General features: G+C 37.0%; 1 protein-coding gene across 2 annotated transcripts in view; it reads left to right on the forward strand.

Annotated features, from left to right (window-relative positions):
• Positions 1-22,339, forward strand: part of DPP10 (dipeptidyl peptidase like 10) — a 551,325-nt gene that overhangs the window by 376,736 nt on the left and 152,250 nt on the right. For both annotated transcript variants that reach the window (XM_037398165.1, XM_037398164.1), the window contains exon 4: positions 18,715-18,809. In XM_037398165.1, the coding sequence (XP_037254062.1) occupies positions 18,715-18,809 (95 nt within the window). The remainder of the gene's footprint in view (positions 1-18,714; positions 18,810-22,339) is intronic.

Here is a 22,339-nt window from a genome sequence, read left to right on the forward strand (position 1 = left end):
AAAACATTTAAAGGAAAAAAAAACCCCACTATTTTTGCATATTTTGAAACGCTATCCATTACATTGAGTAATTATATATTAGTTTGGCCAGCATCTCTAGTGCACAATTAAATCCATCTGAATTTGTGATCTAGATTAAGTGACTAGTGCTGTGCCAGGTGAGCACAGGTTCAGGATCTGGTGTGAGACGAGCCCTTCGTGGACATCTTTCCCTAGGCCTGTGCCTGCTTTCCTTCTCCCTCCCTGCGAGCCCATGCTTATGCCTTTGCTCAACCAACCATCTCAGCGGCTGCTTAGTCTCATTAAGCTTAATACTGCCCTGACTTTTTTTGCATGAGAATCATTATTTTAGTAGGCATTTTTAAATTGCTACTTAGAAGAGAATCATCTATATCATGTTTATGTTATGTGGACCCATTTTTAAAAAATAACGTGTATATGAAGTTGTGGAATCGATAATATTTTCTTGGTATGTGATGTCTATTCACATTATTATATGATGTGATTGATAATTGGACTTACTGAATAATTAAGTGTATGGGTAGTGTCTTATCAGGCAGACTACAAGAACTTCACAACAAGATGAGTATCCTCTCTTAAAGAGGATGAGTATTATATTACCTCATCTACAAGGATATAGGAAATTCTGATGTGGTCTACACAATGTAGCTAATATTCACCATTTGGTAATTATTCATAGGACTTTTTTATTGACTTTTTAATGGTGGATTTAAACTATCTGATCAAATATGTAAAAAATATGTTGTACAGTGTTAGATGCCACATCACTTTAACATTTAACTATGTTATGATGTGCTAGCATTGTACTGTTTGTCCCCACCTCAGGTATATGTGCATAACCAGCCATCTATCTTACAAACAAAAAATAAATGCAATAGAATCTCAGATACTAATTAGAAGTAGTACCTAGAAGCTCACTACTTGCATAACTCTATAGTGAAAGACTTCAAAGTTTTTTTGTCTTAAAAATCTAGCATGATAGAAAAAACGCAGGTTATTTATTACATTACAATTTTTTCTATTGCTTTGTGGTATTTCAGAAGTGTTTATTTGTGTATAAGACTGCAGAAGCATAGATGCTAGCTTTTTGCCTTTTTTTTTCATGGCTAAAAATAAAAATATGTTCCACAGGTACTCCTGAAAATACTGCTTATTACTGCAAATAATGAATTTGGTGGTGTGTTTTTTTTTGTTTTGTTTTTGGTTTTTTGGGGGTTTTTTTTTGCATTGTTTAGTATATACTCCCAGTATTTTTCCTACAGGTCGGAAGAGCAGTGACCAAGTCCTGCAGTGAGCCAGAGCCAAGCCGTGCCAAAATTTGTCAGTGATGAGTTTTAAATATTTTGAAAGTTACAGTTTTCTCCCAGCTGCTTTCCTTGCTGTCAGGAATAAGTAACCTGCTCTTGCCAAGAGATAGCTAATTCCACACACACACACACACACACACACCCCACCTCCACAAGTGAAAATTAAGGCACTTCTCTCTCTTCTTTCATCTCCCCAAAAACATGTATGCCAAGCATGTCCTGATCACTGAGCACAGATTCATAGTGCTGATATTTCACTCCAGGGTGCTTGGAAGCTTTCTTCCTCTGCCCTTCTGCTGAGTAAGAAATGTGAAGTCTTCCTTAGTCATTGGTATCAGGCCAAGGGTTCTTGGCCCGAACTAGGCATCTGCTTGGAACAAGACATCCGTCCTCAAATGTAGTAGCTATTTTCTTCCTAGGAAGTAATTTCCTTCCTAGGAAACACCATTTGGGGGTTCTTTTCTTGAAGGAAAAAAAGTGGACTATCTCTGTTGCCAGTACAGTGCTGAGCCTTTAAAGCTGATCCGATGCTTTTTGAGTCCAAGCTGATTGTTTTAGTATAGAAAACAAAGGATTCTTGAAGTCTGACCTAGAGTGGTGGAGAAACCTCTACATGGTTCCTGTAGACAGTTTTGATAGAAGACATGAGGTAATAAGGGAGTGCCAGACGTTTTTTATTTTTAAGATTCCTTTTCTTTGTAGACAATTAATGTTTTTATGCTGTCCCTTGCAACCTCCCTGGCTCTGTGCTGTCAGCAGTATCTGCTGTGCAGCTGTGAGACATAGCCCATCCCTACCGGTGGTTATAGCCCTGTTGTCTGATCCCTTTTTATTGGCACTTATGAGTCCAAAACCACCTGTCCCATGGCTCTGAGAAGGGCAACAACAGCTGAACATGTAAGTCTCCGTCATCATTGCTTGGTAGGGATTTTTAAAGAAACCTGCTTCTATAATTTTTTTAATTGTGTTTCTCTAAGCACTTTACTGTTTCGGAAAGCACAGATCCTGATGGACTTGCAAATATAACCATTTGCTTCTTCATATGTGTAATATAGAACACAAATATGTTTCCTCTGTGCAAAGTTCTAACAGTCAAGGGGCAGCATTTGAGGCTCTTCCCTACAATGGGTGAGAGGGAGATGGTTGAAGCAGTTGGGCTGTGACCTTCAATGGCAAAGTGCTGAAGCAACAGTGTAGGGCCAGTCCCCACAGGTATGTCTGCAGTATGCTGGATAAGTTTAGATACAATTTTGTATTTTTACCCTAACAGTGAATTGTTTCAGTGACACAAACTGGATTCAGACTGCAGAACTGGTATGCTCCATGGAACAGAGCAGAATAGGTCTGCATGCTTTTTACAAAATAAAATCCAACTGGAAATTATAGGCCTCGTGCCGGAATTGCAGGTCAAAATCCTGTGTTCTGAAAGAATTCAGGAAAGAAGGCCATAATGGCCCCTTTTTGGCCTCGAAATCTCTGAATTTACTGTGTATAATGAATGCAGTTTGTTCTATTTACATCAGTTCTGACTGTCCACCTTTTATGCAGTTGGCATATATAATTTAGAAGACAAAATCCACTTCGTGTTTTGCAGATGAGTCATGGAACTGCTAAGTAGCTTCCCCACAGTGACTTCAATTTCAACCTGTAAACTAGAATAAAGTTTGTATTTAGAACTGCTAAAAGCGATCTGCATTTTGAAAAAAATTGGAACATTTCTGTCTGTGTTCCAGTTTTGTGTATAAAGTTTTTTTTAATTGCATGGAAAATAATATAACAAAATATGTTTGACAAATTCAGCATCAGGCAAATGTTTAATAAAGATAGGAAAAATGAATAAATGTAAACAAATTTAAGACCTCTTATTTAACAAGGTATTTAATATTCTTCCAAAGCAAAATATTTGTTTGAAGATACAGATGTTTTGCCAAAGGCACAGTTACACCAAAACAAATTTCATTCTTGTTAATATTTGTGGATCAGCCTTTCTTACATGCCCTGTGATACATTCTTGGTGATGGAGTGGAGGAAAAAAAGCAAGGAAGTTTCTGTTCAGGGTTTTCTCATTATATAGTGGTGCTTATTCTGGATTTATTTATTTTAATAATTATAGATTATAAACTCTGTATATATATTTTTTGCCTTTAATCCTCTAGTTGATTGAATCCTTCCAGCTATTTTCCTGTTTTTTTTTTGGGGGGGGGGCAAAAATAAAAAAAAAATCTCTAAACAGGTATGTTAAACTTACTAGAATAATTTCCCGGTGCCTAAAGCATTACTAAGGAGGTATAGATTTACTAATAAAGTGAGCATTTCAATAAAAAAAAAATAATTACAATTTTACTTAGGGAGAATCAGAAAGTGTTAAAATCAATAACAATGTTAATCATAAAGGGGAGCATACTTCAAATGGAAAAAAAAAAAGGTGAACTGCTTGAGTTATCTGATTAGAAGCAGGTAAGCAGTGTAATACCTTGGAATAATCCATAGGATAAATTTTGATCTATAATTTGAATATTTATACTTTGAAACTAACATATAACTAAAATATGGAGAAAAGTTCTATTGTTTCACTTGCATATCACACCTGGAGCAGAACTGTCTCCTCCTTTTGTTGGTAATGTGCAGTCAAATTACCACTAGATGTTCATGCTGTTAAAGAACAGTTGTTGGCTTGCCAAGAGTGCCATTGTTCAACTTTCCTTGATTTTCTTCTTGTTGTAATAATGCCATTCAGCTACATTTTATTTTAAATTAATTGCATAGATGAGCTGCACAAAATGTCCCTAACTGACGTGTCACCTCTGTAATTTTGAGAGAAGTAACGTAAAGCACATGAAGATAATGTTAAGATAGAAACTTGGTTGCTTGTGTCTCTTTTGCTTTGGAACTAAGCCAAATAGAATCTGTTGGCAAGTTCTCCAAAATACAATCAGAATCCTTTCCAGACCAGTATGAGAAGCTTTAGTTTGATCTGCTTCTATCTGAAGAGTTTGTATGAGTTTGAGCTTACATCTGACTTTACTGTTTGCATCCTGAGGATGAGTGTTTCCTAGGGCATTTCATCCTCCAGACCAGCTTCCTGCTCTTCCCCTCCTTCCCACATCTGCCATATGGGACAGAACCCACCAGATCAAGATAAGCACTGGCACTGCCGGTCTAATTTCCTGCTTCAGCAGACCAGTGGAATTACGTGTACAGACTAGGCAATGATATCCAAAACAAATGAATGCCAATGGAAATTCTGCCAGTGTTTTAAAATACTAGTACCAAATCTGTGTTTCCATACCTGTGTTGATTAGGTGCTTACACGCTCACCATTTAATTTTCAAATTAGCATGGGTATTTCCCAAGAAGTCCAGTAGTATGGTAGGTAATGAACACATATGAAAACAAGACCACTTAAGTGCTTTCATTTCATAAGTTAATTTAGATACACAGGATTTAATACTTCTGGGCAAAAAATTTAATGTGTGACTTTTCAATATCTAATTTCTATTCAAAGTCCAGGTGACTGATCAGTAGAATTTAATACAGACTGCTGTTTTAGGTTCATAAAGAGATACAAATAGAATCACAAAACAGTGGCTTGATATGACTTTTATATTACTGGTTGCATGATAATTCTTAAGAGCTGATGATTTTCATTTAATCAACATGTGTTTCTTGTAAATAAGAATGAGACACCTGCTATTTTGGAAAGAGTAGGTTAAATAATTCTGAACAGAAAATTTCCTACCTTTGTTTATTTTTATAATAACTCAGAATATTTTGTTTATCCTCTGGTAGTATAAAATAATAAATAAATAAGAAAAGTCCTGTCAGTCATGTGGTTTATGACATTTAGCTGCACCTGCTAAATTGTGGGTTCATTGCAGAAAAACTGTCATTACCTCCAGTATAGTCAGGATTTTAACAAAGATGTCTAAATTCTAGCAAAGCTGTTGGATTCAGTGCAATGAAATTGAAGCACATGGTAAATATTGCACTGAAAAGGGCTGAGAGCAAATGCACTACTGGCTTACTGAATTTTTTGTACCTACTGCCATAAAGATGAATATTTATTAAAATAAAAAGCATTTCTATTGCATGCAGATAATTTATTATTCGGCATCATATTTTAAAAGTTCATTTAGTTTTCAGTGGCAGCAAATTGATAGCTGTGAAATATGTCTTATTGTTACCTATAAGTCAGAATTTCATAGTAGATTTAAACTACATATCTAAGACCACAAACACTTGCATTTTGCTACTCAGTAGTTAGCAGATACTCTCAGACCTATACACACAGTAATAAAAAATAGAGGGAATTGGTTTTCACAGGTAATTAGCAATCCCTTCTACTGCATGTTTGACATCTCAAATGGTGTGCATTATCACCATCCAGTTGATGATGACCTAACTATTTCTAGAGGTAGAGGCTCAGACTTTGAGCTGTGGAGGTACCTTGTTCACTAGTAGCCAAAATAGCAGCTGCGTTGACAAGTGGTTACACCAAGTGGTGGTGTATTTGCAGCACTGGAGGAGGCGGCTTGCATCTTCATGTGCAGAGCCTCAAGAAAGAGGCCATGTGTACATAAAGGAACTGTCTCTATTTTTGTTATTATTATATGTTCATATTAGTAAATAAATCCAAAGCATTTTTTGTTTTTTGAATAATTTCCTGGTTTTGATGAGGACTGAAGATTCGATAGCATTTGTGAATGGGGATGCACTCTGTGGTGTGCTAGTCGTGGACAAGGCAGTAGAGCGCCATTCAATTCAGGCTGGATAGAATTAAGTAGTACTCCTGGTCATTGAATATCATGACATATTCCAAATAATCAATTTTATTTTCACTCTTAGATTATTCTCCCTCTGTACTGACTATGGGCCAAGGTTCAAGACAGTCAAACCATTCATTACAGAGGAAAGTTTGCTTTTGTTTAATGGTTAATGAGGTAATTATTTTTTGCATGTGATGCAGTCTTATAATGCCAATGCCAGATATGGTAGATTTGGTGATTGTTGTGCTCATTATAGTAGAAAGCTTATTCTGAGGAAAAAAATAGTCATTAAAAATTAAGAAAAATAGAGCACTGAATGGGAATGTTATTTGCCACTGTTATACTCTGAATATTGGTATTGATATGCATATTTTATTTTGGGACATAATATATTGTCTTGTGATTTAGTTGACTAAATAAAATTGGAGAGTTATGATAAATTGTTAGAAGGTATCACCGTCCTGAATAGAACATATGGTAGAGATCTGGGTAAAACCAATTTGATAGTATACGTATATTTATTTCACCTTCCACGTGCCTGTAGATGCTTATTTTCCACAAAACAACCAGCAAGTTTTTTCAGTAGCAAATAATCTGACCGTAGACTATCCTTGCTCTCACTTCCGGTTTAAGTTTTACTTTGCATAATCACGTGTTCTGTGTCCTCTATTTTGATTTTAATTTCTTCAAGATGAAGTTTACTAGAGGCTGTAATGGATTTAGCACAATTGCCACACACTACAGAAATCAGCTGGAGAGCAGTAGATAATAAGCATCAGCATTGTCAGTGTAAACTCAGAAATCCTACACCATAACCTCATTTGCCTTTGACATGTTTGCTGGGAGTGCCAGATGATTCTCGAGAGCTACATTACGCAGATTGTTAAGGACAGCCCTGAGACCGCTTGGATATTGCAGTTACGATCTTTTTACTGCAAGCCCACAGCCTGAGCTTGATGGTAGGTGCTGACCCATCATCTCTGGCTGAATCAGCTTGCTGATGCAGAGCTTCATGTGGACAAAAGGGAGTAAGCAAACTGCAGCCCTATGGCTGCTCCAGAGACTGGTCTTTTACTGTGATGTGTATATAGCCATTGAATTTTAATTTTCTCACTTGTTGGTCTTGCCTATGAAATGACAGTTTCATCTACTGCACCGCAGAATGATGGTGAAGTCTCGGGAGTGTTTGAAAGCACAGGAATTTCACATTTCTATTGCAGGTTGAAATACCAAGTTTTATTTGAGAATTGTAATTATATATGAGTAGAGAAGCACATAAATCTGCCTTCCTTGAAATCACCATATCTTATGCAAAGTGCAGCCTTGCCAATTCAGTAATCTGTGAAATCTGGCCTGAGCCATGCTGCCCACTCCAAAGCAGAGATGTCTGTGTCCCATCTGTCTTGTCCTCTTGACAGTGTCAGTAGAAAATTCAACTCTCAAGGCCATCAGAGAAGTGCTGCTATATTGAGAGACCTTATTATCTCTCTGGGGAAGAGCCTGGAATAGGATGTGTGACTGATAATTTGTTCCCTAATTTTCTCAGTAGTCTAGGGATATGTACGTTATTTGGGCAACAGCTGGCTGAGTCCATTGCCAATCTGGCTCAGTAATGATCCTTGGTGCAATGCAAGAGAGCAACCAGAGTTTATTTTTTTTGTTCCTGACCAGAAGTGTTTCCATGTAGTTGGGAAAGCTGAGCAGTTCTGTGGGAAATCTGGGAAAAGGTGGAATGTTCTAGACTGGCAAGATCACATCTACAACAGTGTCTGATGTTTCACCATCAGTGCGCAATGTAGGGTGAGAAAATCAAAGTGCTGGTGTAACTTTCCCTACTCTTCCTCTTAAAAATTTTTAGCACCTTGAGTACTGTACATTTTCAAATGTGAAGTCCCTATATATATTTTTTTTAACTTTTTTTTTTTTTTTTTAATGGAGAGAACAGCTAAATAAAAGTGTCAGTACCAGAAGGTATCCAGGAGTAACAATCTCATGGACCTTACTGGAGCTGTGTGGCACACAAGCAGTGACAGAATCATAGAATCATTTAGGTTGGAAAAGCCCTTTAAGATCAAGTCCAGCTGTAAATGTAGCCTATTAGGAAGGCTCTCTGTGCTGTGAATACTGGCCCTTCCCCTCCTCTTGGTGCTGATTTACTGTTAATTGCACTTCAAAGGGATTGGAATGGACTATTAGACTCAAGTCTATTATCCTAGCTTTTAACACCATGAAATCATGTTTAGTGCTTTGCTCTAGGGGAGAAATGAATATCCCTAAACATTTTCCTCCCAGTAATGACAGAAATACAGATGGAGATTTCTGCATTAAAATAAGTAGAATGGGGAAAGCGTGAGGAGAAATGGCAAAAATAGTCAAATCTTGTGCTTTAGTACATCGACTGATTGCTCTTTGTGTTAGATAACTGCCTTCCATTTATGCTAATACACATTTAGATCTTTGCATTTTCATTTATTTTTATTAATTTGCTTTGTAGTGGTTTATGCAGTTGTGTTCTAAAAGTGAAGGAGACTTGTTACTTCTGATAGGAGATTAATTATGGCATAACTTCTATTTTCTTCCAACTTTTTGTAATTGTTGGCTCCTTAAAATGATGTAAGTTAACATTTTGCTGTCACATGGTGTATTGACCATTCCAGAAAGCTGGAGCTCAGTGTTATTCTGACTGTGCTCTTGAAACAGAGAAAATAAGACAGACCCTGCTAGGGCAGCCTGGATTTGGGAAGTCTGAGTGAGTAGATCTGTATAAAGGTGCTATGCTCACTGTCAAGCAGAGTCCCAGGGGAGCAGAAGAGAAATGCAGGAACATTTCCCAAATCCAGGAAGACTGGAGAAGGAACAGCTTTCACTCTATCCAACAAGACCAGAGAAGAAATAACTCCAGCAAGCTATTTCTGCTATCTGCCATGGATTGCAGGACGAAAGCTCTCAAAGGGGCTGCAGTTTACGTTACCAGTTAATAAACTGGTAAACTTTTAGCAAACCATTGGAAACTTCTAAAATTGGAACAGCTTTGTGTTATCATGGCAATAGGTAGAAGAGGAATGTATCTTTCAAAAACCTGGGTGTGGGGGTTTTGTTTTGCTGCGAAAACTAAGCTGACAGCCCACCTGGATTCTACAGCATGTCTGGGTAGAGCCCCAGTACAGTGTCTGGAACTTTATTCAGCTGCATTCTCTATGATTACATGCATTTCAGTCAGTCTAGCTATCTTTGTTGTCTGCATGAAGTAATTCAGCTCCTTCTGTTGTGCTTCCATCTTTCCAACACATACAGAAGTAACTTACCTAGGCAGCAGATGGTCATGCTCTTCCATTTGAGATCGTTACAGACATTACTGCCTGTGGCTGATTGTCATTGTCCACCTTCCTGCCTTCCACAGCTCTGCAATGAATATTTCCTCCACTGCTTCATTTCAAACTGAAGAAGGCTTGATTTAAATTTCACTATCGTATTTTTTCTTTGTAAATCGATCCCCCAATGGATTTTTTAATACTCAAGAGCTGTCTACTTCCCATGTCCCATCTGAAGTGCTGGGGTAGGAATATCAGCAATTATAATAATGAGGCATGATCCGGTGCAATTGCATGATAGGGAAGAAATCTGCACTTTTGTAAATGGATGGTGACTGTTGAGAAGAGTTGAAAAATTTCATACATTGATATAGAACAGTAATTGGGCCAACTGAAAATTGGCATGAGTTGAACATGACTTCTTATGATATCCAACAGGAAGATTAGGAAAAGAGGAAGATGCATTGATTATGAATGGAGATTTGAGTTTTCCAGGCCAATCCACCATATCTGGTCACTTTATTCTGGAGTTGAAGAAGATGGAAGGATAGGTTTTGTGCAAATGCCTTCACTCCCAGTTTGTGCTAATTAATCATTTCTGCACAAATATACAACATGCAATAAACGAATTTTAAAAAATCCAGGTTGTTTTTTAGGCTGATTAATCCATCAAGATCAGTGTAACAGTTGAGATCTGGGCTCTTGGGCTCTATCTTCATGATAACATAGCTCTGTGTAATAACTGAGAACTCCACCTTCTCAGCAGAGCTAATTTGCTTGTGTCTGACGGGATGCTACTGTGAATGTGGTGCTTCTGTTTCTGTAGGTACTGTTCCATAAGATGGTTAGTTTGTTTTTTGGTTAGTTTGTGTTTGGCATAGAAGGGGGAGGGAAGTAGAAGACCTGTAGAAGCCAGAAAGTACAGGAATTACCTCTGTCTACAACTTTGCAAGCCATTTTGAATAGAGAATCTTCTATGTAATGAAAGATTGTCTGGAAGAGTCACAGTTTACATTATAAAACAAGTGCAGAATTAATGCTTTCCTGAAAGCGCTAACAAGATCTTAAACTTCTAGAAAAGAATTGGAAATCTTGCTCAGATGACATGTGACTTACCTGGCATATTGAAATTTGGTCTGTATCTGTAATATCTTTGTAAATGACTATTTTATTTAATTAGCAAACACTTAATTAGACAAAGATTTGTCTAGCACCTCCTGTTCATTAAATCAGAAAGCATTCTCAATTTTAATTAGCATGACATTTTCTATAATCAATTTGATGAAATGCCATCTGCGGTTCTAATAATACTGTGTACAGCAAAGGCTGATTGACATATGTATTGACAGCAAGTTACCAACCTTCTCTTATGGTTGTATTTTAAAAATGTAAACTGTAAGGAAAAGGAGGACTGGCTTGCTAATGCTGCTGTTTGTGCTGCAAAGGAGAATTTTATTTAAACAAGCCAAAATTTACTAAATATTTTCAATCAGAAGACAAGCCTTTACAATCTTCAGGTTAACACTATCACTAATTTCAGAAGACTGCCCTGAGGCATCCTTATTTTAGATATTGTGGAACAGATTTTCAGCATTGCCTGGTTGTCTCGCCTTCTCTTTCCTTCACCTTTTAGATGCTACTTACCCTCTCAGGATGGACAGATTGTTAATATCCAATTGTTTCTATGCACAAAACTGCCTGAGTACTGATGCTGCTGTATCCCCAGCAAACTCCTTGGGCTGTCCCCTCAAACAGGATCCCGGGGGCTCATCAGTTGGACCTCCTCTAGCTGAGTAAAAGGCAGGCTCTGCTAGAGCGATGGGATGATGTATCTGCCCCCCTTGCTATGGTACTTACTGGATAGCGAAAAGCTCCAGATTTGGGTCCCTGTTCTGTATTAACACGACAGCAGAGAAAACAAAGTGAACAAAAGCCCATCAGATTTCTGTAATGCTCATAATTTTTAAGTGAGGGGAGATAAGGATGTGAATACTGAAAGAATGTTGGTGCTTACTGCTTCTGGGTTTTTCAGGCAATAAGCTTATCTGAAGATTTACAGTGCTATGTATAAATTAGCCAGCTATCAGCTGTCTTTGGTCTGTGTACCTTCTGTATAAATACATTTTTTCTTTAAACTAGTCAGTATCAGTATTAGTAAGTTCTAAAACACTGTTGAGCCAGGTCCTAGCAAATTGGATTTGGCATGTCCCAACAGAAATTGATGGATCCACACGAATTCATTAGGAGTTACCATGAAGAAAACCTTATTATCAACAAAACAAATTTGCAAATATTCTACCAAAGTGCTTTTGTTTGGCAACCAGAATTTACATTAACAGTACTGTGAATTTAGTAAGAATTAGGTTGTTTTTCCCCCAAAGTAGCACTATGGATTCTGTTACTCCTTGTCACTATTAGCATCTGCAGAGATTATTCAAATTAATCTTAGTGAACAAGGTGGTGATGTAGATTTACAAGCTAGACAGCTTTAGTTTTATAATAAGCTGGGGTTAGTATGATGAGTGTTAAAGGCTAGTGGAAAAACACAATGTGTATTCACAGGTCAAAATTCACAGCTTAAAAACTCTGTGAATAGAATAGAATAATACTCAATAAAACAAACCCACTCATAGCAACACAGCTCTTGCATGGCTAAGATGAAGCATGCACAGAGTATTGGAAGCTCAGTTTCAGGAATCTCCTCCCTCCTGTGGCTTTAGTAAGCTTAAGCTGGCTCTTCAAGTTTTCATAAATTCTCAGAGTCCATGCAGGGCAGGGTTCCTTCTTTTATGCTGTATCAGAGGAGCCTCATTTGTTCCTGAAGCTGTTGGATTTTCCAAGTACAACACTGATGACTGTACTTGGTTGACTGGTCATGTTCTCATATCTCTATTGGTCTTTGATCTCTTGTACTATATCCCAGATTTAGAGACCTACGGAAATGACAAAACATTTCATATCACCTTTGTCCAGTCAGACATAGGAGGTGACTGGCTTTCTCTTGACTCTTATGGCTGAAATATGCAGTTTGTCATGTGTGTCAACAGTTTAAGGTGCACAGGGAGTGTCTTGGATTGACTCTGTGGGAGAAAAAAATTATGTGATAAGCAGACGGGAGCTTTTTGTGTCATGTAGAGGTCTGAATATGCAGATCTACCAACAAAAGAAGAAAACTTCCAACTACTGGAAAGAGAATAGGGCACTGGACTAAAAATCAAGAGGCTTAAATTGCTCAACATGCTCTTAACAGGCTGTGTGACCTGTAGCAAATCACTCCAGCTCTTTTCTGTACCTTCTTTGTCTATTACCTTTTAAATTGTCTTTTCTTTTGTATTTATTTGGAGCAAGAAGCTGATGATATGTAATAAATTTTCTAACACAACATACGTTCATCTGTAGGCAAGGAAAAGGTTGGTTTCTGAGGAAATAGTTGCCTTACTTAATACTAATTATATCCCTGTGAAGTAAGGTGCAATGGCTCTCTGTAAGTAAATCTTGCTTTTCAAGTTGGTGAAGGAACAATTAATGCTCACTTGGGGAACACTAGTGAGAGAGTAAAGAAACAGCGCAGTGGACTAACATTGCACAACTACTTTTTGAAATAATTAGACTATCTGGCAGAGCAACTGCAGTCTAGATACCAACTCTCATAGCACTGCTTACAGATAGAGTAATTTTGAGTAAAGATAATAGAGGCTGGCTCTAAACAATAAGGTTTAAGTGTTTGGAATATAGAGGTTTTGACATAATTTTGTTTTTTTAAAGTATAAGGTAACTTCCCCTTCCAGCCCAGTCTGTGTAATTTAAATTACAGAACAAGTTGCTTAACTTCAATGACATGTTAAATCAGAGTTTATACTCATCAAATAAACCACCACCATTCAGTGCCCTGCTTTCAGAAAACTAGATCAATAAAGACCATATAGATCCTGGGCCAAATTCTTAGACTAGCAGAATTCAGGGCTTGATTTGCAGTGATGGTGGTGTAATTAACCATGGGAGTTAGTCCATTTTCCCCCCAAAATAATACATAATTTTTCATTAGAATTTAAAAGGGACTGAAATTTTTTAGATCATGTGAACGTATGTGGTGCCATGTGAAGCTAGTTGGAACAGTGAATGCTACAAATCAATGCCATAGCATTTAGGGCATGGCAGAGTGTTGTCAATTCAATAAATGAGGGTTTATGCAATAAATGAGGGTGAAGAGTTATTGCAGAATTTATGGGGGTCAGGCTGCTTGTCAAATATGAAGTGTTTTGCATTGATTTCTTTGCATCGTATGATATTTTGCCTGTAGTTTGACATTCCATGGAACAATATATATTACACTAGGCACAGTATAGAGCTGCATCTCCTGCCAGCAACAGTATCCTGATCTTGAGTAAAACCTTTAGCAGTGTTGAACCTAAAAGAGGGACAATAGCCTTAACAGAATTATTTATATGAAATGCTGCTTTCATTTTAAAAACACCTGAGATTATGATGATGCCATATTTATTTCACAGTTGCATCACTGAGGGCTGTATTTATGATACAGACATATACATCCAAACTATGATTTATATTGTATGGAGTAATTTCAGCAGAACATGTGTTCCACATTCTTTGCCTAGAGATAGAGCACATGATTAAAAGATTTACTTTTAAACACATACAATAGCATAAGAATTTGGACATGTAGCCTCACAATGATCAAGTAAATTACTGTTGGTTCTGTAGCTAATATAATTCTGTAAGAGGATGTAATATTTATGTTGCTGACTCAGGTGAAATTATTATGCTTTGATAATCACAGAAGAATTTTCATTTTAGAATTTGTTTTCATGTAATATTTAATTTAATATTGCATTCTTTGTGAAAGCCAAATAAGTTGTAGAGACCTGCTCAGCAGCAGGTTTGGTCTACAGAGCTGTACATTCAGTAGTCAGCCTCCGTCAGAGTCAACTTTAGAAATAAGCTCAAAATGAAGGTGCAATAAATTCTTCACAAAGATACTTATCTATAATAACAGCAGAACCTACCATACGTTTTTTTCATCTATCTATCTATCTGTCTATCTGTCTATCTATCTATCATCAGAGTGACTGCTGAAACACCAAGTTAGTTACCTTATTCCAGGGTTGTCTTCTAACAAACCCAGTGAGTTTAATTAAACCAGACACTGCATTTCTGAAAAAGCCTTAAATATGCAACACAGAGAGCAAAAAAGATCTTTATTACATTCTTTGTTGAAAACCCTGCAATCAAATAAATCAAATTGGTAAGCCACACCAGAACCATCTCGGCAGCTAAACTAAACCACCTGCTGCAGAGTAAGGCAGGTCAGGGGACAAACGGCGGTTGTCCTGTCTGCCTGGGAAAAAAATTCTGAGCTTTGTGGAATTTGCATGCTGGATTTGAGCATCATACCAGGCATACACCCACACAGATTCTCTGACCGAGGCTGCAGCACTAACCGACCCCAGTATCCCATCTGCAGCTCAGATCAATATTTGATAGTTTTTAGGAAAGTGGAGTAGAAGGCACAAACAGGAGGTGAATTATGCATCAGAAGGAAAAATAAATATCCCTTGATCCCACAGGCAGTCAACTGAAAAAAACTCAAGGTTTGAAATTTTCATTAAAATTGTCTTAGCACAGAGCTACAAACAGAAGTTATATTGTGCAGACAGTCCTGTATTCCCAAAGATTCATTGCAGAAGAGGATGAGAAAAATCAATAGAGGGAGTTAAATCCATGGATTTCAGTCCAGGAGAGATCGCAACAGGCATCCAAACTCAACTCTTTATATTTTCACCCACCTTCAGACTAAGCTAATTCTTGATCTAAAGATATATTTAACATATCTATAAGAAAAGACATCTCAGGGCTGCTGATTCTGTGATCTCCTTTGCTGAGCTCTTCCACACATTCCAACCTCCATACCTGTCATCAGCTTTTCCCTAACTATATGTATGGCCTTTATATATATATATGTCTTTGAGCTTTGTTTTTGTTAACCTGAATAATTTTAGCCATTCCAACTTCACATTTTTATATTTGCTTTCTGTTCCGGAGTTACACTGACAATTTCTTAGCATTCCTTGTTGCTCATTTCCCATTCTTGCAGCATACATTCCAGGAACTGGATGTTTTACAATAACATCAATCTCACCAGTGGTGTAAGCAGAGGGCGGGATCACCCTGGGACTTTTATTTGTGATCCACTTATGCTGCAGAAATGCATTAACTCTTTGTGCCGGGATGTTGCATCAAGAACATGTAGTACAGTGTTTATCTGAATAAGCCCATATATTTTTCTTTCCATCACTGCTCTTCAGTTCCAGTCTCCCATCTACAATAATGACTGGTTAACCAGGTGAGACAGATCACTTGGTAGTAGCACAGTGTCTTACTCTTTATATCTTTCTTAGTTATACTATTTTTAATCCTCCTAATGTGTGTTCCATTAATTCTGTTTCATGTAAGCTTTGGAATCACGTTATCATAAAATCAATGAAATAACTTGAAAAAAAACCAATATACAGTTTCAGTATAGTTGGCGCTATCAAACATAACCCTGCCAAACATTGTTTAGCAAGATCTGTGTTTCATAAAATGCTATCAGGTATTAATTAAATTGATAGCCAGTATTTTGTAGGAGAATTCCTGGATTTATTGTGCCACTATCTTATTTGGGACTCATGTCGGAATAACTTATGCACAGACCCTTGGTTGTCTGTCTTCACCTCTTAGTAGCACAGAATAAGCTTATTTGTCATCCAATGGTCTGGAGTTTCCAGGTGTTTCAGAAATTCGAAAACTATTGCAAGTGGGAAATTTTGAATGAGTTATTTTAAAGCCTTTTTTGTGTACATCATCCAGGGCTGGTGACTTTGTAATACATGTTCTTTATAGAAGGTTTCTCACGTTCTCCTTTGCTCAAGACAGAATGCTTTCTATGTTACTGGTGTCATTACATGGATAATGCGGCTCTTCAGCACTGCTATTTGTGCCCATCCAAGAGGTTTTGGCATGATACTTCTCTTTGTTTTAAATTAAAAGAGAGCTTATTGAAGTAGGAACTCTACTTCTCTGAACGGCTTTGTGAATGGTCAGGAATCCCTGAACTTCCTTGTGGTGAAGACAGCAAGATAATAAACAAAATAAATTAATCAGTTGTGTAAATCGACTATGTTAATCACTAGGTATTCTTTTCTTCTGTAGACTTTTTGACTCAAGGTAACAAAAATTTCTAAGCAAATGTATGTTTATGGCTCTTATTTACATTTGAGCTATCAATGAAAAAAATCATCATTATGTTGTGTAACCATCAACTATCACATTATCCAGCCTGACAAGCTATTGACTGGAATGAGACTTCCATATAAATTAATATGATTACTTTTGAAGACTATATTTATGCTCAATGCTTGCATGGTGTTTTGATATAATCTTGTATCCAAGAATCTCCATGCATTTTGCAAGCATTCATTTAATTTATGCACTTCAGGAGTTAACTACTGAATCCAATATAGAGATGAAAGCCCACGTTCAGTGAGAGGTGTAATTACTGTCCAGTGTGTGTGTGTGCGCCTTTTGAAGAGGTCTGACTCAATTTTCTGTTCTGATCATTTGAATAAATTTTCTTCTAACTTGAGAACAAAGGCTTTCATTTGTGCCATTCACAGTATTTGCTGTTCCAAATGCTGTTTCATACCACACATGTGACTTGCAAGATGACCCCTAGGACTATGTATTTTATTCATGGTCCTGTTAGTAATTTAAGGGAAAGTTCTTGATTTGGGTAAAAGAAGTTGCAAAACCTGTAATGTTATGTAGTAGCCAGTATCCTGAAAGCAAAATGACTTTTTACAGTCTTATTTCTTTTTATTCAAAATGAATATTTGAAATCTTTTTCATTATAAGAAGTTGCTATTAATTCCACACTTCACAATCTAATTTTGCTTCCTAAACAACAGCTCCAATAATACTGTCCTAAACTCCATCAATCCCACCCCAGTTACCAGCCATGATCCTAAAGTAGCTTAGTAAGCTCTTCAAATGAAGCTTCATTAATTTTACAGAACATACCAGAGGACATTAGCTGTTGCCGTATATCTAGAGTTTCTGTGGAGTCAATTAAAATACAGCTACATTTTTCTGAGTAAGTGTAGCATATTTTTTTATGATAGCTTAACCTTTTTCTCCAGTCATGTTTACTTCCCACTTCATAAAATTCGGGGATCTGTGATGAATTTCTCAGTCATTACTGAGGATTAGTACAGTTCTATTGTGTTTCCTTTAGGCTTAATTTAGAACTTGTGCTTTCTACAGTTTTATAACAAAATAGTTTCATTTGATTAAACGTAAATCTCTTACATGGGTTTTAAATAACATGAAAGAATTAGCATTCAATCTATTCAATCTCTTATGAGAAATAGTGGGAAATTTGGAACTTTTTTTTTTTAAATCAAGGCTTATGTAGTTATTGCGGGTTTTGTTTTTTTTTTTAGTTATTGTGTAAATGTGCAGGTATTGATACAAACAAATACAAAACCTTTTTCATAGGAGCCACAAGTACTTTGTATATTTAGTTCAGGTGTATTTGATTATTTTTCTTCTGGAAACTTAAACAACAAGCAAGTGGTAGAAGGAAAAAATTATGACAGTTCATCCCAGAGTGTTTTAAATGTTCTACAAATGGAGCTATTTTACTTTAACCCTCCTTTGCTAACATTCAGGTTATGTGATGATCTGGTATTATGCAGCCCAGCACCAATTACACTAATTACACAGGATATGGACTGTCTTAAGATATAGTAGGTATGTTTGTAATCCATTTACCAGAGATAGAGAATAGTACAGAAGCGCTGGTAGAATCACTTCTAAAAGGATACGTGAATATGGTGCCCAGGAAAAGCTTTTTCCTTTACAAAACTTTTCTTTGGTGTGTGGCCACTATCACAGTGAATATTGTTGGACCTTAAAATGTCAGACTGACAGTGACATGTAGGTGAACGTTCAGGATGTGACTTTGCTCACAGCAATCCCATCGGATATGTTTTTTTCCACAGAAAATGTTTCCATTTAAGTGAAATAATATTTTTGAGGGAGGTGAGCATGATATAGGGCATTAACTGGTATTTTTGAAGCTACATGAGGCAAATCAACAAAACTAGATATTATAACTGCATTTCTTCTCTCGGTCTTGTTTGCGCACTGTAATAAAGATATTCCAATGACTTTAATATGCTGGTTTTCTCTACAGATGTTGTATTAAATACTCAATGTGTTTGCTAACTGTTAATGCCTTTGTTGTTGCAGATACAGCAGTGGTATATAAAAATAGGAATGGACATGTTGTTGAGCTGAATGTAGAAACAAATACAACTACATTATTATTGGAAAATACAACTTTTGTAAGTAATATATATTATTTACTTATTTCTTAGTGGAAGTCTGCTAACATTTTTTCTTGCAACAGGAGTGAGAGAGTATAGTATTTAAAGGTTATGGAAAATATATTTGTAACATAGACTAGATTATGTATAAATGGGAAGTATAATCCATTCCTCTGTCAGTACACAATTTCTGGCTGAAGTTATTTGTTGTTTTAGGCAACCTACGTGTAGATTACCAAGATGTTGGAGGATATGTTGTTGGCTGTAGTCCATGCTTTCTTCAGGCCACTTAAAGGATCATGCCTGGCATCTGTGCTGGTGAATCTACCAGATTTTTGTTATAATAAGAGATATCATAAAATGGGGGAATGCTACTTAAAATGTTGTTCCTCTGTGCTTTAATGGCAAGCTAGATGATCGGTGACTATTCCTCTTGACCAGTGAATAGTATATACGTGAGCGGCTTGCATATGTTTCTGACTAGCAGTAACTGCTAAGAAATGCTTTAATGCCTTAGTCTACATTTTCTTTTGCTTTGCTTGGTGCTCTTATATTCTCAGTGATACCACTTATATCCTACCCTGTAATTCTTGTTTGTCAGGGTTTTGCAGCATAAATGCGTGGCTTGTCAATCTTTCCTCAGAAATACTCCATACAGACCACTGGCTGTTATTGTTAATCCATGTATTTTTAACTTAGTAAAATCTTTTGTATCTGAATACCGAAAAGAATGAGTCATTTTAATCAGTGGACTTTGACAAAGTCTGATTTTATTCCTGGTCTGTTGCTGGCCTTTGCTGTTACAGATTCCTCCTTTCAAAGCATAAAGCCCCTGGTGACCTTTTGTTCTAACTCCTTGAACTAAAAAGATGAGAGTAGAAGTTCAGGAGAAAGAACTTGATTATAGCTTCCTAGGTCAATCTAAAGATGAAGGAGAAGGGAGGAGAGAATTGTATTTTAATGGCATGTATGTGAGCCTCCCTTTCTGTAAGCTGCACCCTTCAATATGCTGGGATGTGCCTCGGGGTACCTCTTAGTCCAAAAAATGCTGGCTGACACAATTAAAAGTGCATGAAAAGGTGAATTTCTCTAGAGTACAAACCACGAAATACTGCAGAAGCATTTTCCCTCTTATCTCTGTGTGTGTGTGTGTGTGTGTGTGTGAGCACTTGCCTGGCTAAGTAGAGGATTAACTGTGTAAGGCGTATGTATTGCCTTTAGTGTATAACTTGAGTGCAAACAGCTACTTGGACATCCCTGGGTATAAAACTTGACTTTAATGATAAGACTTGAGTTTCCTCACAGATGAATTCATACACTTTTAGCTGCAAATGTTTGGCTTATGTGATGTCAAGTGTAATGCCAGCATGACAAGCTATTCAGGCCATTATGCTAAACCAGTCTTTGCCAAGTAATGATGGATCAGTATGGACAGGCTGCTTCACACTGTGAATGTTGCCTCTCTTCACAAAGTTGCTCTTCTCTGGGCTTTTTACGTAACTGCTTTATCCTTTTTTATCCTGTGTGACTTTTCCTAAATCACACAGACTGAGAGCTCTCTAGGTGCTAGATATCTGCTCTTTATTAGAAATGTGGGAAACTGATCCAAAATGGATAATATTCAAGCAATCATTTAACAATTATGTATAGAACAGAGACAAATAAAAACATGACTGTGTTTTTTCTTGCAAAACTCCTCTCTGTATACAGTCAAAAGCTGAGTGTTAGAGGGCAATAAAGTGAATTCCAGCAATGATTATTCATACGGAAGTAAAATTAAAAGCTGAAAACAGAGCAGAAGACTCAGTAAGTTTGTTGGTGTCTATTTGGCAGAGAGCAATGGGAGATGTTGCCGTGCTGAGTTGTCTGTTGACAAGGTGACCAGTGATCCTAACAGATCATAACATTACAGAGGCACACTGTACGGTTGAAATCAAAAGCTGTCCTGTTCTTCTAAGCTCCACTGTCTGCAAATTCACACTGCTAAATGTACTCTTCCCAAGTTAGGCACCTGGATCATTAATCAAAATTTTCCGTGCTCCATGTCACATCTGCCTAATCACTAGTGCATAATTAGAATGGTGCTGGTTTAATGACTCTGCAGAGATGTCTTATATTAATAAAAAATACAGCACAGATCCAACATAGGCGGTGGCAATGCAAGTTCCCTCATTCTTCCCTATCAAAGGGTTTTAGTCATGGAAGTCACCTTTTGATGGAAGTTATTAGTGTGCTTTCAGTCCGCGTTCCCTCCTCAGTTTGCCTCTCTGCTCAAGCAGCCCACAGAAGTGGCAGGTTTTTCTTAGTAATGTTGATAATTGTCCATTGAAAATTGAACTGCCACAATAAACTCATTGCATAGTGGCAAGGGGCTAGTAATGACTCTTTGTCACTACTGATTGGGCTGTGTTTGAACCAGCAGCTCAGAAGAGATTTTCTTTTTTCCTCATCTCTAATTCCCTGAAGTAGTTTTCCACTGTGTACAGATCACTGGCTCTTCTTTTGCATCTTAGAGACTACCATTTCTGTGCAAAGTACATTTCTTTTATCCTTCTTTGTGTTGCTTATTGTCTGAAAGTCGGATAGCCCTACTGAAGAGCTCCTATGCTCACTATGCATGTGTATCAGCAAAAAAGCAGGCTGTACTTTTTAATAAACATATGTTATGTGTATAAAAAGTTAAACAAAAAAACAACCAAAAAGCAACTTTTAACACTACCTATAGCAATAGTCATGCACGTGGAATGAAGAAAGGCTAGTGTTTTGAGACACCCATTTCACTTCCATATGGAAGTATCTATCCAAAGTTCCTGAATTAAAGTGTGGGGGGGGTTCCAGTTTCATTAGGTTTTATTCAGATGTAGAAGAAATTACTGCACTTCATTTATACTTTTCAAATTAAATATTTTTCTGTAATCCATCTGTTAGTAAAACAATATGGCCTTATATATAATTAAAATCAGCAAAGCAATATTATGGATAACAAATCCAGTGACATAAGTGAAAAAGAGTAACTTGTCAAGCACAAAGAGTCTATTACCATCTCTGGATATCATAATTTGAAGACATTTTCTGTTACATGTTTGTCCTCTTGAGTGTATTCATGTAGTGCATCCTGTTTAAGCTGTCTAATAAACAGTTAATATTCTGAGCCAGCGGCATATAAATGTTAACAGCTGGAGGCTGGGCAAGTCTTCTATTAAATGGAGCCAAAAAAAGCCCTAGACATTAATCATTGTGTGGCATCCTGATGTTTGCGATGCTGCCTTGATATGTGATTACAATATGGCTTCTATCATCTATCTGAGGTGCCTATCACCATTATCGTGACATGCCTACCAGTTTTTCAGCATTTAGCAATAACTTTAGTACACATTACAGTTCCAAAATAAGTACCATTATGCCACATTTATCTAACTAATTTCAGTGTTTAACAAGCATTTTATTTATTCCTTTAGCTGTCACCTATTACATAAAGTCACTATGAGCATGTTACTTGTTCACACACAACCCAGCCTTGAGCTCTGGCTAAGGTAGAGAGGAGAACA

This window comes from Falco rusticolus, chromosome 8, assembly GCF_015220075.1.
Source record: "Falco rusticolus isolate bFalRus1 chromosome 8, bFalRus1.pri, whole genome shotgun sequence".
NCBI lineage: Eukaryota > Metazoa > Chordata > Aves > Falconiformes > Falconidae > Falco > Falco rusticolus.